The sequence below is a fragment of the Somniosus microcephalus genome, chromosome 18 (assembly GCF_052327205.1).
Source record: "Somniosus microcephalus isolate GS21.2 chromosome 18, FLI_Smic_1.0, whole genome shotgun sequence".
Lineage (NCBI taxonomy): Eukaryota > Metazoa > Chordata > Chondrichthyes > Squaliformes > Somniosidae > Somniosus > Somniosus microcephalus.
The window spans coordinates 53,103,999-53,117,014 of record NC_141004.1 but is presented as its reverse complement, the minus strand read 5'-3'; the positions used below and the strand labels follow the sequence as shown (position 1 = coordinate 53,117,014).

The following is a 13,016-nucleotide window of genomic DNA, read 5'->3' as shown; positions in this document are numbered from 1 at the left end:
GACGGTTTGCACCTGGGCAGGACCGGGACCGATGTCCTAGGGGGAGTGTTTGCTAGTGCTGTTGGGGAGGGTTTAAACTAAAATGGCAGGGGGTTGGGAACCTGTGCAGGAAGACAGAGGAAAGGGAAGCAAGGATAGAAGCAAAAGACATGAAGGAGAAAAGCAAAAGTGGAAGTCAGAGAAATCAAGGGTGTAAATCAAACATGGCCACAGTAAACAATAATTCTAAAAGGTCTAAGAGTGTTAAAAAAACAAGCCTGAAGGCTTTGTGTCTTAATGCGAGGCGCATTCGTAATAAGGTGGATGAATTAGCTGTGCAAATAAATGTAAACGGATATGATATAATTGGGATTACGGAGACACGGCTCCAGGGTGACCAAGGCTGGGAATTAAACATCCAGGGGTATTCAATATTCAGGAAGGACAGGCAAAAAGGAAAAGGCAGTGGGGTAGCATTGCTGGTTAAAGAGATTAACACAATAGTAAGGAAGGATATTAGCCAAGGGGCAGAAAATGTTAGTGGGAGTTGTATACAGATCCCCAAACAGTAATGCTGAGGTTGGGGATGGCATTAAACGGGAAATTGGAGATGCATGCAATAAAGGAACAGCAGTTATCATGGGTGACTTTAATCTACATATAGATTGGTCTAACCAAATTAGTAACAATACTGTGGAAGAGGAATTCCTAGTGTGTATATGGGATGGTTTCCTGGACCAATATGTCGAGGAACCAACTAGAGATCAGGCCATCTTGGACTGGGTATTATGTAATGAGAAAGGATTAATTAGCAATCTTGTTGTGCGAGGCCCCTTGGGGAGGAGCGATCATAATCTGATAGAATTCTTCATTAAGATGGAGAGTGAAGTAGTTGATTCAGAGACTTGGGTACTGAATTTAAATAAAGGAAACTACGATGGTATGAGGCGCGAGTTAGCTAGGATGGATTGCGGAATGTTACTTAAAGGGTTGACGGTGAATAGGTAAATGCAAACATTTAAAGATCGCATGGATGAACTACAGAATTTGTTCATCCCTGTTTGGCATAAAAATAAAACAAAAAGGTGACTCAACATTGGCTAACAAGGGAAATTAGAGACAGCATAAGATCCAAGGAGAGAACATATAAATTGGCCAGAAAAAGCAGCAAACCTGAGGATTGGGAGCAGTTTAGGATTCAGCAAAGGAGGACAAAGGGATTAATTAAGAGGGGGAAAATAGAGTATGAGAGTAAACTTTCAGGGAACATAAAAACTGACTGTAAAAGCTTCTATAGATATGTGAAGAGAAAAAGATTGGTAAAGTCAAGCATAGGTCCCTTGCAGTCAGAATCAGGGGAATTTATAATAGGGAACAAAGACATGGCAGACCAATTAAATACATACTTTGGTTCTGTCATCACAAAGGAGGACACAAATAAACTCCCAGAGATGTCGGGGAACATAGGGTCTAATGAGAGGGAGGAACTGAATGAAATCAGTATTTGTAGGGAAATTGATGGGATTGAAGGCCGATAAATCCCCAGGGCCTGATAATCTACATCCTAGGGTACTTCAGGAAGTGGCCCTAGAAATAATAGATGCATTGCTGGTCATCTTCCAAAATTCTATAGACTCTGGAACAGTTCCCATGGATTGGAGGGTAGCTAATTGTAACCCCTTTATTTAAAAAAGGTGGTAGAGAAAAAATGGGGAATTATAGACCGGTAAGCCTGACATGGGTAATGGGGAAAATGCTAGAGTCCATTATAAAAGATGTAATAGCAGAGCACTTGGAAAACAGTGACAGGATCGGACAAAGTCAACATGGATTTACAAAAGGTAAATCATGCTTGACTAATCTACTGGAATTTTTTGAGGATGTAACTGGTAGAATAGATAAGGGAGAACCAGTGGATGTGGTGTATTTGGACTTTCAAAAGGCTTTCGATAAGGTCCCGCATAAGAGACTAGAATGCAAAGTTAAAGCACATGGGATTGGGGGTAAGGTACTGACTTGGATAGAAAACTGTTTGGCAGACAGGAAGCAAAGAGTTGGAATAAACGGATCTTTTTCCATGTGGAAGGCAGTGACTAGTGGGGTACCACAGGGATCGGTGCTAGGACCCCAGCTATTCACAATATATATTAATGATCTAGACGAGGGAACTAGATGTAATATCTCCAAGTTTGTAGACGACACAAAGCGGGGTGGGCATGTGTGCTGTGAGGAGGATGCAGAGAAACTCCAGTACGATTTGGGCAGGTTTGGCGATTGGGCAGATGCATGGCAGATGCAGTATAATGTGGATAAATGCGAGGTTATCCACTTTGGTGGCAAAAACAGGAAGGCAGATTATTATCTGAACGGCAATAGATTGGGAAAAGGGGAAGTGCAACGAGACCTGGGTGTCCTTGCGCACCAGTCGCTGAAGGTAAGCATGCAGGTGCAGCAGGCAGTTAAGAAGGTAAATAGTATGTTGGCCCTCATACCGAGAGGATTCGAGTACAGGAGCAAGGATGTCTTGCTGCAGTTGTACAGGGCCTTGGTGAGACCACACCTTGAGTATTGTGTGCAGTTTTGGTCGCCTTATCTGAGGAAGGATGTTCTTGCCATGGAGGGAGTGCAGCGAAGATTCACCAGGCTGATACCTGGGATGGCAGGAATGACATATGAGGAGAGATTGGGTCGATTGGGCTTATATTCGCTGGAGTTTAGAAGAATGAGAGGGGATCTCATTGAAACTTATAAAATTCTAACAGGACTAGACAGACTAGATGCAGGACGGCTGTTCCTGATGGCGGGGGAGTCCAGAACCAGAGGTCACAGTCTTAAGGATAAGGGGTAAGCCATTTAGGACTGAGATGAGGAGGAAAATCTTCACCCAGAGAGTGGTGAACCTGTGGAATTCTCTACCACAGAAGACAGTTGAGGCCAATTCATTAAATATATTCAAGAAGGAGTTAGATATACTTCTTAAGGCTAAGGGGAATCAAGGGATATGGAGAGAAAGCAGGGACAGGGTACTGAATTTGGATGATCAGCCATGATCGCATTGAATGGCGGAGCAGCCTCGAGGGGCCGAATGGCCTACTCCTACTCCTATCTTCTATGTTTACCGTGGGAGCAGGAAGACATCCTATTGCCTGGGCATCTGCTAAAGCCACTCTTTAACCAGACACCGGTGAATGCAAGAGGGCAGCTGAGAAGACTTGCCACCAATTATTCCACCACCTCAAAGAGCTTCTGTTTGGCCACCTTCCATGACATCCGGGTTGAATTCATGATCACCAAGACAAGAGCAGGAACTACTCATGGGACAAGATTTCCTCTGTGCTCTCAGTGTAGAGAAATCATAAGCACTTTCTTTTTAAATCCATTTACAATCTTGCTACACCTAGTAGAGAGGAAAGTTTCCCCTCATGGGGAAATCTGAATAATACCCAATTTCTTCTTACTGTTCATCTATGCTCAAAGCGGAGTGTCTGTATTGTCAAAATATGTACTAGTTGCTTGTCTCTCTGTGTTGGACTTATACCCACCATTCCAGTACCAGGGCTAAAGCAGAAAACATTGGTGCTGTGGGACTCCAACCATAGGAAGTTTCCAACGACAGGAAACAAGAACAAACTGGTGCTGAGGTTTGAGTTGAACTATCCAATCTGCTGGATGAAGATGGCATAGTATGATATAACTGGTGTTGGTGTGCTTGAGCATCTGTATTTCATTTTCTCATCCTCACCACCAAAAGAATAACACGCACCTCGGAGTGAGTGGCAAAAATTATCAGTTGAACAATTCAAGTGTTTTTAGGGAGCTTTGTTGATTGAGTCACAGTACTAGCCCTGGTAAAGAAATTGATGATTTCAGAATGTTCCATAGTGCTTCACAGCCAATGAAATATATATTTTTAAAATGCATTTACTCTTGCTATGCAGATGTAGCAATATAGGTTACCGGGGAACGGGCACGCCCGCAATAACAAAGAGCAATCAGATAATCTGTTTTAAGTGGTGTTGATTGAGGGATAAATGTTGGCTTGAATGCTGGGAGAACTCCCCAGCTCCTCTTCAAATGGTGCCTTGGGTGTTTTTACACCCACCTGATGGCACTTCAGATAATGCAGCGCCCCCTCAGTGCTACACTGAAGTGTCAGCCTTGATTATCAAGGGGCTTGAACCCACAATCTTCTGGCCTGAGGTGAGAGTGCTACTAACTGAGCCAAGGCTGACACCTGGTTAGAGTTCTGTTGTGACCTAGTATTACATTTAACTCTCTCTTTTGTTGGCTTTAGGCAATGGCGCAGAAGGATGACATGGAGGAGAGGATTACGACGCTTGAAAAACGTTATTTAGCTGCACAAAGAGAGTCCACGTCAGTACATGATCTTAATGACAAACTTGAACATGAGCTTGCAAATAAGGATTCTCTACACCGCCAGGTAAAATGTTTTTAGCTGATGAAAGAATTAACGTGGGTGTTGAAACTATTCATTCATTTCCAACAGGTAACAATAAAATGACAGTCACTCCCACCATTTGGCATGTTTTCAGTGAAACCTGCAGTAGTTTGCTAAGTAGATGGTGCTGTTATAATACACAAGCACTCTAAAAGACTATGGTTCATGTACCCATGTAACTAGGAAGGAGTCACTTATTCTAAGATCTTTGGGTGTCACGACCAGTCTTTGATTTTTCTTTTTTTTCCCTTTGTTCCTCTTTTGTATGCTGTTCTACCTCTCGCACTGTTTCACCTCTCGCTCTGTTCCAATACAAAGAGGGCAAGTACTTGACAGCTTTTGTCAACGGCGGTGCTCAGGGGCAGGTTGGGTTAACTCTGCTCCTCTGCGGAAAAATGCATGCCCGTTCCCCGATAACCTGCTTAAGATTGGAAACGCACCACATGGTAAACCACTGATGTGAACCTATGTCTGCACAGAGTGGCATTAAACGGAGTGGTCTTGAACAGAGTGTTTTATTTGGGAATTTGGAAAGAGTGAGAATTCAGAGACGAGGGGGAAGGAGTTGCTGCCTTTTGCCTACACTACTTGTAGTACTTTGTGTTACAGGTAGATATTTAATTTCAGTACCCTTACCTTAATCTAGATCAAGTAAGTGGTCAAGAAACTACACTGTAAACTAAGTTACCTAATTACATATTTAATAAAATTTAATTAAATAAAACAAGCTCATATAGGGATGGCAGTGCAGGTGTTGTGCCGCAACTGCAGCATGTGGGAGTTTGTGGAGAGCATTGTGATCCCGGACAACCACGTTTGCAGTAAGTGCCTGCATCTTGAGCAACTTCAGCTCAGAGTTTTTGAGCTGGAGTCTGAGGTGCAGACATTGCAGGGCATCAGGGATGGGGAGAGTTACCTGGGCACTTTGATCCAGGAGGCAGTCACACCCCTTAGGTTAGGTAGTGGTACAGGTCTGGTTAGGGACAGGAGAGTGTGACTGCGAATCAGGCAGGTACGGGGACCCCAGGTGCAGTGCTGGAGGAGCCTCAGCCTTTGCCCTTGTTCCTCATCCACATAGGCAGCAAGAGGACAAGTCTGCAGGACGGATGAGCAAGCTGACCATGGTACAGGAGGCCATTCAAGTGGGGGGAGTGAAAGGGAATGTAGTTGTGGTAGGGGACAATATAGTCAGGGGGATAGATACTGTTCTCTACAGCTGCAACCGAGAGTTCCGAAGGTTGCGTTGCCTGCACGGTGCCAGGGTTAAAGACATCTCCTTGCGGCTGGAGGAGAACTTGGAGTGGGAGGGGTAGGATCCAGTTGTTGTGGTCCACGTAAGAACGAACGACTTAGGTAGAACTAGGAATGAGGTTCTGCTGAGGGAGTTTGAGGAGCTAGGATCCAAATTAAAAAGCAGAACCTCAAAGGTAATAATCTCTGGATTGTTACCTGAGCCACGCGCAAATTGGCATAGCGACAAACAGATTAGAGGTTTAAATGCGTGGCTCAAAGAGTGGTGTGAGAGGAGGCGGTTTCAGTTCATGGGCACTGGCACCAGTACTGGGGAAAGAGGGAGCTGTTCTGTGGGGACAGGCTCCACCGGGCTGGGACCAGTGTCCTGGCGAACCGAATAATTGGGCAGTCGACAGGCCTTTAAACTAATGAAGGGGGGGTGGGGCGGGAGGATTCGGGAAAGAGTAAATTTAAAAGCCCCGAGAGAAATGTCAAGGCTCTAGAGCAGAGTAGAGTTTTGGGTAAAAATAAGCAGTGGGTCAGGAAGGGACAGAGAGAGTAACAAAGGTAATAGGGCATCAGTGACTAAGGTGACATCAGGGACAAACAGAAATAAGTCAAAGCTAAAGGCACTATATCTGAATGCGCGAAGCATTCGCAACAAAATAGATAAATTAACAGGTTTGATCTAATAGCCATAATGGAGATGTGGTTGCAAAGTGGCTAAGGTTGGGAACTAAATATTCCAGGATACTTAACTTTTAGAAGATAGGCAGAATGGAAAAGGAGGAGGGGTGCCCCTGATAAAAGGATGGGATAAAGACAGTAGAGAGAAAGGATCTTGGCTCTGAAAATCAAGAAGTAGAATCAGTTTGGGTGGAACTAAGAAACAGCAAGGGGCAGAATACATTGGTGGGAGTTGTTTATAGGCCCCCAAACAGTAGTTGTAATGTACGGCACAGTATAAATCAGGAAATTAGAGGCGCATGTAACAAGGGTAATACAGTGATGATGGGGGACTTTAACCTACATATAGACTGGCCAAACCAAATTTGCAGTAATAGTGTGGAGGACGAATTCATGGCATGTATGCAAGATAGTTTTCTAGATCAGTATGTTGAGGAACCAACTAAGGAACAGGCTATTTTAGATCTAGTATTGTGCAATGAAAAAGGGTTAATTAATAACCTTGTAGTAAAAGGGCCTTTAGAGACCATAATATGATAGAAATTTATATTGAGTTTGAAAGTGATTTAGTTAAATCCAAAACTAGGGTCGTAAATCTAAACAAAGCAAACTACGTAGGTATGAGGGTCGAGCTGGCTAAGGTAGATTGGGAAACTACATTAAAAGGTATGACGGTAGACAAGCAATGGCTAGCATTTAAAGAATTAATGCATAATTTAAAACAAATACAGGTAGACTATCCTTTATCCGAAAACCTCGGGACCAGCCGTGTTTCGATTTTAGGAAAATTTCGGATTTCGGAAGGTGCGCGAAAACACTTCGGTTTTCAGAGGTAATTCGGTTTTCGGGAGTGCGGATAAAGGATACACTATCCCTTATCCGAAAATAACGACTATAAATACTGTAGTTACAGGGATAAATACTGTAGTACAGTTTATTTGTAAGGAAAACATTCAGTAAAACTTCAAACACGGCGGGGGTGGGGTACGGCGGGGGGGTCGGGGGTCGGTGGGGGTCGGGTTCGGCCGGGGGGTCGGGGGTGGGGGTCGGCGGGGGTCGCGGTCGTGCGCATTTCGGTTTTCAGAAGTTATGCTTTGCTCCACTTTCGGCTTTCAGAGGTTTTCTGGTTTCGGATGTGTGGATAAAGGCTGGTACACTTACGCTGAGCGATTTCGGTTTTCAGAAGTGCGGAAAAATGCTACACTATCCCTTATCTGGCTAGGCCTGTAAGTCGTGCGCCACTCTGGTCATGTCGTGCGCACGACTTACGCTGACCGGAAAAACCTTTGGTTTTTAGAGGGTTTCGGTTTTCGGAAGTCCGGATAAAGGGTAGTCTACCTGTATACATTTCTTTAAGGCACTAAAACCCCATAGGAAAAGTGATCCAACTGTGGCTAACAAGAGAAGTTAAAGATAGTTTTAGATCAAAGGAAGAGGCTTATAATGTTGCCAAAAAGAGCAGTAAGCCTGAGGATTGGGAGGATTTTAAAATTCAGCAAAGGAGGACCAAGAAATTGATAAAGAAAGGGAAAATAGAATATGAGAGTAAACTAGTGAGAGACACAAAAACAGACTGTAAAAGCTACTATAGGTGTGTAAAAAGGAAACGATTAGTGAAAGTAAATGTGGGTCCTTTACAGGCTGAGACAGGAGAAATTATAATGGGGAATAAGGAAATGGCAGAGAAATTAAACAAATACTTTGGGCAGGATTTTCATTGGGCCGTGGAGTCGGGATTGGAAGTGTGGGGGTTGTTAAAATCCCGAAATCGGGGGTCCCGACACCATCCCACCCCCAACCCACCTCCATGCCAGTTTCAAAGGAGGCGGGTACCCGACCCGCACTGGGACCCGCCTCCCCGAGGCAGGAAGGGGATTAGTGTCAATTAACTGCCTGTTAACAGGTAGTTAACAGGCATTTTTAGCCTAATCCCTATTTTTAATGTTGAAGTGTGGGATTCCCGACGGCTCCAAACCACGCCAAGTTAGAGGAGGCGGACCGTCGGGATGAAGGGCTTGGAGGGGTCGAGATGTCCGGTGTTCAGGTGAGTGATGGGTGCATGAGTGCAAAGGTAAGTGTGTGTAATGTGTTTAAAGAAGTTTTACATACCTTTGCAGCCTTCCTTCCTTCAGGTCTCGGGAGTCCCTCATCTCACCGGCACAGAAAGCAGAATGGCTGCGAGCTGTCAAAAATTGCAGCATTCAGCTTTCTGTTCCAGGGAGATCTCTAAATCATCCTGAGAGTAAGGAATTAACTTAGGGCTAAAAATTCAGTTTGGGGCGCCAAGCTCGCCAAGCTCGCCTGGGCGCCGGAATTACCGCTGCGCGCGGAGCCACTTGCGCCATCGGGATATTCAGTTTCTGCGCCCCAAATGGAAACCGGCCGCTAAACGAGGCTTCCCGCGCCCCGCTTGGGGCGCTGAAACTGAATATCGGCGCGCAAAGTGCCGCAGCGCCACCCGCTGCGGTACGGCATGCTGCGGTACTGCAGGCCTTCCTCCCACTGTTAAGGGGGAGGTGGCTGCAACAGCGTGATCCCCGCTCGCGAGTGCCGGCAAATGAGCCCGGCACCAAGGAGAAGTGCCGGGCTCTCGGGAAACAGCCGGCAATGCCGCGGGGGGGGGGGGGGTGTAGGAGGCCGGGGACGGAGGTGCGGGCAGGCAGCCGCCGAAAAAGTGGCCGACCGCACCTCCACCTTAACTCGCGCCACTACTGCCACAGGTTGGCCCCTGTGTACCGGTCGCTATTTGTGGCTGGCGCAGAAGAGGCGGGCGCGACCTAATATGGCGTTCGGGGTGGTAGCGGGGCGCTGCGCACACCGATGACGTCATCGGTGGCGGCGCAGCGCTACAGGCTAACGCCGCCATTAGCGCCCCGCTAAATATCGCGGTGGTTGTGGCCAGTGGCGCTAAAGCCTCTGAGTGGCCTCTTTGGGTGCAAACTGGTGGCGCAAGCAACTGAAATTCTAGGCCTTAGAATACAGATTGTCAGTGTTTGACAGCTTCAAAACAGCTGTGAAACGCTGATATTTCATCTGTCAAAAGGTCTCGACAGATGAAATTTCAATCTGTGACGTCATTTGTTGCCGGGTGGCCCTTAATTGGCCTGCTGAGTACGCTGGGCGGGCTCAACAAGGTCAATCAAGTGGGTTGGCTAGAACTCGATGGAGGCGGGACTACAACCCCGAAAGTTGTAGTCCCGTCTCCAACCCAACTCCTCAATGAAAATCCAGCCCTTTGTGTCTGTCTTCACGGAAGAAGATTCAAAAAATTTCCCAGAAATAGTAGAGAACCAAGGCTCTAGCGAGAATGAGGAACAGAAAGAAATTAGTATTAGTAAAAAAAATAGTACTGGAGAAATTAATGGGAATGAAAGCTGATAAATCTCCTGGACCTGATGGCCGACATCATAGGGTTTTGAAAGAGGTGGCTATAGAGATAGTGGATGCATTGGTTGTCATTTTCCAAAATTCCATAGATTCTAGAACGGTTCCCGCGGATTGGAAAGTAGCAAATGTAACCCCACTATTTAAGAAAGGAGGGAGAGAGAAAACGGGGAATTACAGACCAGTTAGCCTGACATCAGTAGTAGGGAAAATGCTAGAATCTATTATTAAGGACGTGGTAACAGGGCACTTAGAAAATAATAATAGGATTGGGCAGAGCCAACACAGATTTATGAAAGGGAAATCGTGTTTGACAAATCTGTTACAGTTTTTTGAGGTTGTAACTAGCAGAATAGATAAGGGGGAACGAGTGGATGTGGTGTATTTGGATTTTGAGAAGGCATTCGATAAGGTGCCACACAAGAGGTTATTAAATAAAATTAGGGCTCATGGGATTGGGGGTAATATACTAGCATGGATTGAGGATTGGTTAACGGACAGAAAACAGAGAGTAGGAATAAACGGGTCGTTTTTGGGATGGCAGGCTGTAACTAGTGGGGTACCGCAAGGATCAGTGCTTGGGCCTCAGCTATTTACAATCTATATCAATGATTTGGATGAGGGGACCAAATGTAATATATCCAAATTTGCTGATAATACAAAGCTGGGTGGGAATGTAAGTTGTGAGAAGGATGCTTCATGGGGATATAGACAGGCTAAGTGAGTGGGCAAGAACATGGCAAATGGAATATAATGTGGAGACATGTGAAGTTAGCCACTTTGGTAGGGAAAAATAAAAAAGCAGAATATTTTTTAAATGGAGAGAGATTGGGAAATGTTGGTGTTCAGAGGGACCTGGGTGTCCTTGTATACGAATCACTGAAAGTTAACATGCAGGTACAGCAAACAATTAGGAAAGCAAATGGTATGTTGGCCTTTATTGCAAGAGGATTTGAGTATAAGAGTAAAGACATCTTACTGCAATTATATAGGGCCCTGGTGAGACCACACCTGGAGTATTATGTACAATTTTGGTCTCCTTACCTAAGGAAGGATAGAGGGAGTGCAACGAAGGTTCACCAGACTGGTTTCTGGGATGGGGGGATTGTCCTATGAGGACAGATTGAGTAGACTAGGCCTATATTCTCTAGAGTTTAGAAGAATGAGAGGTGATCTCATTGAAACATACAAAAATTGTTACAGTGCTTGACAGGGTAGATGCAGGGAGGATGTTTCCCCTGGCTGGGGAGTCTAGAACCAGGGGTCACAGTCTCAGAACAAGGGGTCAGCCATTTAGGACTGAGATGAGGAGAAATTTCTTCACTCAGAGGGTGGTGAATCTTTGGAATTCTCTACCCCAGAGGGCTGTGGAGGCTCAGTTGTTGAGTATATTCAAGACAGAGATTGATAGATTTTTGAATATTAAAGGAATCAAGGGATATGGGGATAGTTCAGGAAAGTGCAGATGAGGTAGAAGATCAGCCATGATCTTATTGAATGGCGGGGCAGGCTCGAAGGGCCGAATGGCCTACTCCTGCTCCTATTTCTTATGTTGGGTACATTATTCTGTCCGTTAAACACAAAGTATTGAGCAAGTTGGTGAATGGCTCATCAGGACCAGCTACTGCAAGCATTAATCCATCTTACAGCAGCGCTATCACAAGGCAAGCACTAACATACATCATAAGCAGCTGGAGATGTTAGCTTGCCACTGGTTTCCAGAGCACAGGTCAATCTACCCTTGCCATGTGCAATTAAATGAAACTTTGGGCAGTGCATCAAAAAAAAAGTGTCTCTAAAGGGGATCAATGCTGATGGTGATAATGTGAAACTAGCAAGATCTGACACCCTTAGCTCTAATCATAGTTTACAGGGTATTTCCTTTATGGCCCAAGACCAGCAGTCTTTGACGATTCTTTAATACACACCGAAAGCTCTCACTGTGTTCACAGTATCACTCCCACCACGTACTGCAAACCTGGACACAAAAAAACCTAGAATTTGTATGGCTATGTTGTGGAACAAGATAAGAATAATCTATATACCTTCATTGAACAATGTGGGTAAAGGATGGCCAGGAATTAAATTATGCTATAAAGTTACAGTCCGGCAAGCTCCTGGCCAGCTGCCCTAATGCAGACCTAAGAGAAGCAGATAAGAGCCTCATGGATTAATCTTTTCTGCAGATTGTCAAACAGTTACAATTTAATAAAGGGAAACTTAGAGAGTCCACACAACAGAAATGTAATGAAACGAGAGAGAGAGAATAAAATGAAGGATTTATCTTCAGTGTACTTTCTGGGATTAAAGTAACAGCAGCTTTTGTCCTTGGAATGATTCCACAGATTCGTCCTGTAGCTTTGGGGAGGTCCAGAAGAGGCTTAGTCATCATTGAGTTTATTCGAGAGAGAGACCAAGAGATTTTTGGATATTAAGGGAATCAAGGGATATGGGGATAGTGCAGGAAAGTGGAGATGTGGTAGAAGATCAGCCATGATCTTATTGAATGGCGGAGCAGGCTCGAAGGGCAAAATGGCCTACTCCTGCTGATATTTCTTATGTTCTGCCACAGCAAATCAGCACACTCACCTTCTGTGACACCAGGCTGACTAGTCAGCAGCATTTTTAACTTAAAAAAACCCACACATCGGCACTGTTCCACATAAATCTGCATGATGAACAGGGCAGCCAACTTGGGGACGTTGAGTCAATGACACAAAATTCAACCCATGATGTGAGCTGAATTTTCCCAACATCCTTCCTGGCTTCTTTCTGCTCCTATGCTCAGTATCTGCCTTCTCTGGAACGTTATTTCAATGGTGCTGAGTGGGGTTGTGTTGAGTGGGTCTGTAAGAACTGGTCCCAGGCTACTTTTTATTTCTAAAATTCCAGACACAGGGCAAATGTCATTTGTCCCATAGGTGCTTTAGGCACATACATACCCTTCATTATTCTATATGTAGGTAGGAATTAAAAGCTATGATATCATTAGGTCAAAAATTATAGGCTTTTATTTGAGAAGCATAGATGTGAAGGGATAATTACAGTCCTAGCCCTTTTGGGCTATCCCAGACCAGGCGTATTCCCCAGACGTTCACCCTCAACTTAAGTTAGAGATAGCCGAATTGCATAAGATGCTTAAATGGGTCTAAAGGTTCAGGCTATCTCTCCCTAAAGGAAAGGAACGACTAATGATGTTACAGTCCTCCAGGTAGTACTTTTAATAAGTTGAACTAGACTGTAACCTTCCGGATATTATAAGGGTCCGGAATAC

At 44.8% G+C, this 13,016-nt stretch overlaps 1 protein-coding gene across 1 annotated transcript in view; it reads left to right on the top strand.

The window, feature by feature from the left end:
• Positions 1-13,016, top strand: part of ppfia4 (PTPRF interacting protein alpha 4) — a 165,373-nt gene that overhangs the window by 37,598 nt on the left and 114,759 nt on the right. The window contains exon 3 of the mRNA XM_086011458.1: positions 4,274-4,420. Within this exon, the coding sequence (XP_085867584.1) occupies positions 4,274-4,420 (147 nt within the window). The remainder of the gene's footprint in view (positions 1-4,273; positions 4,421-13,016) is intronic.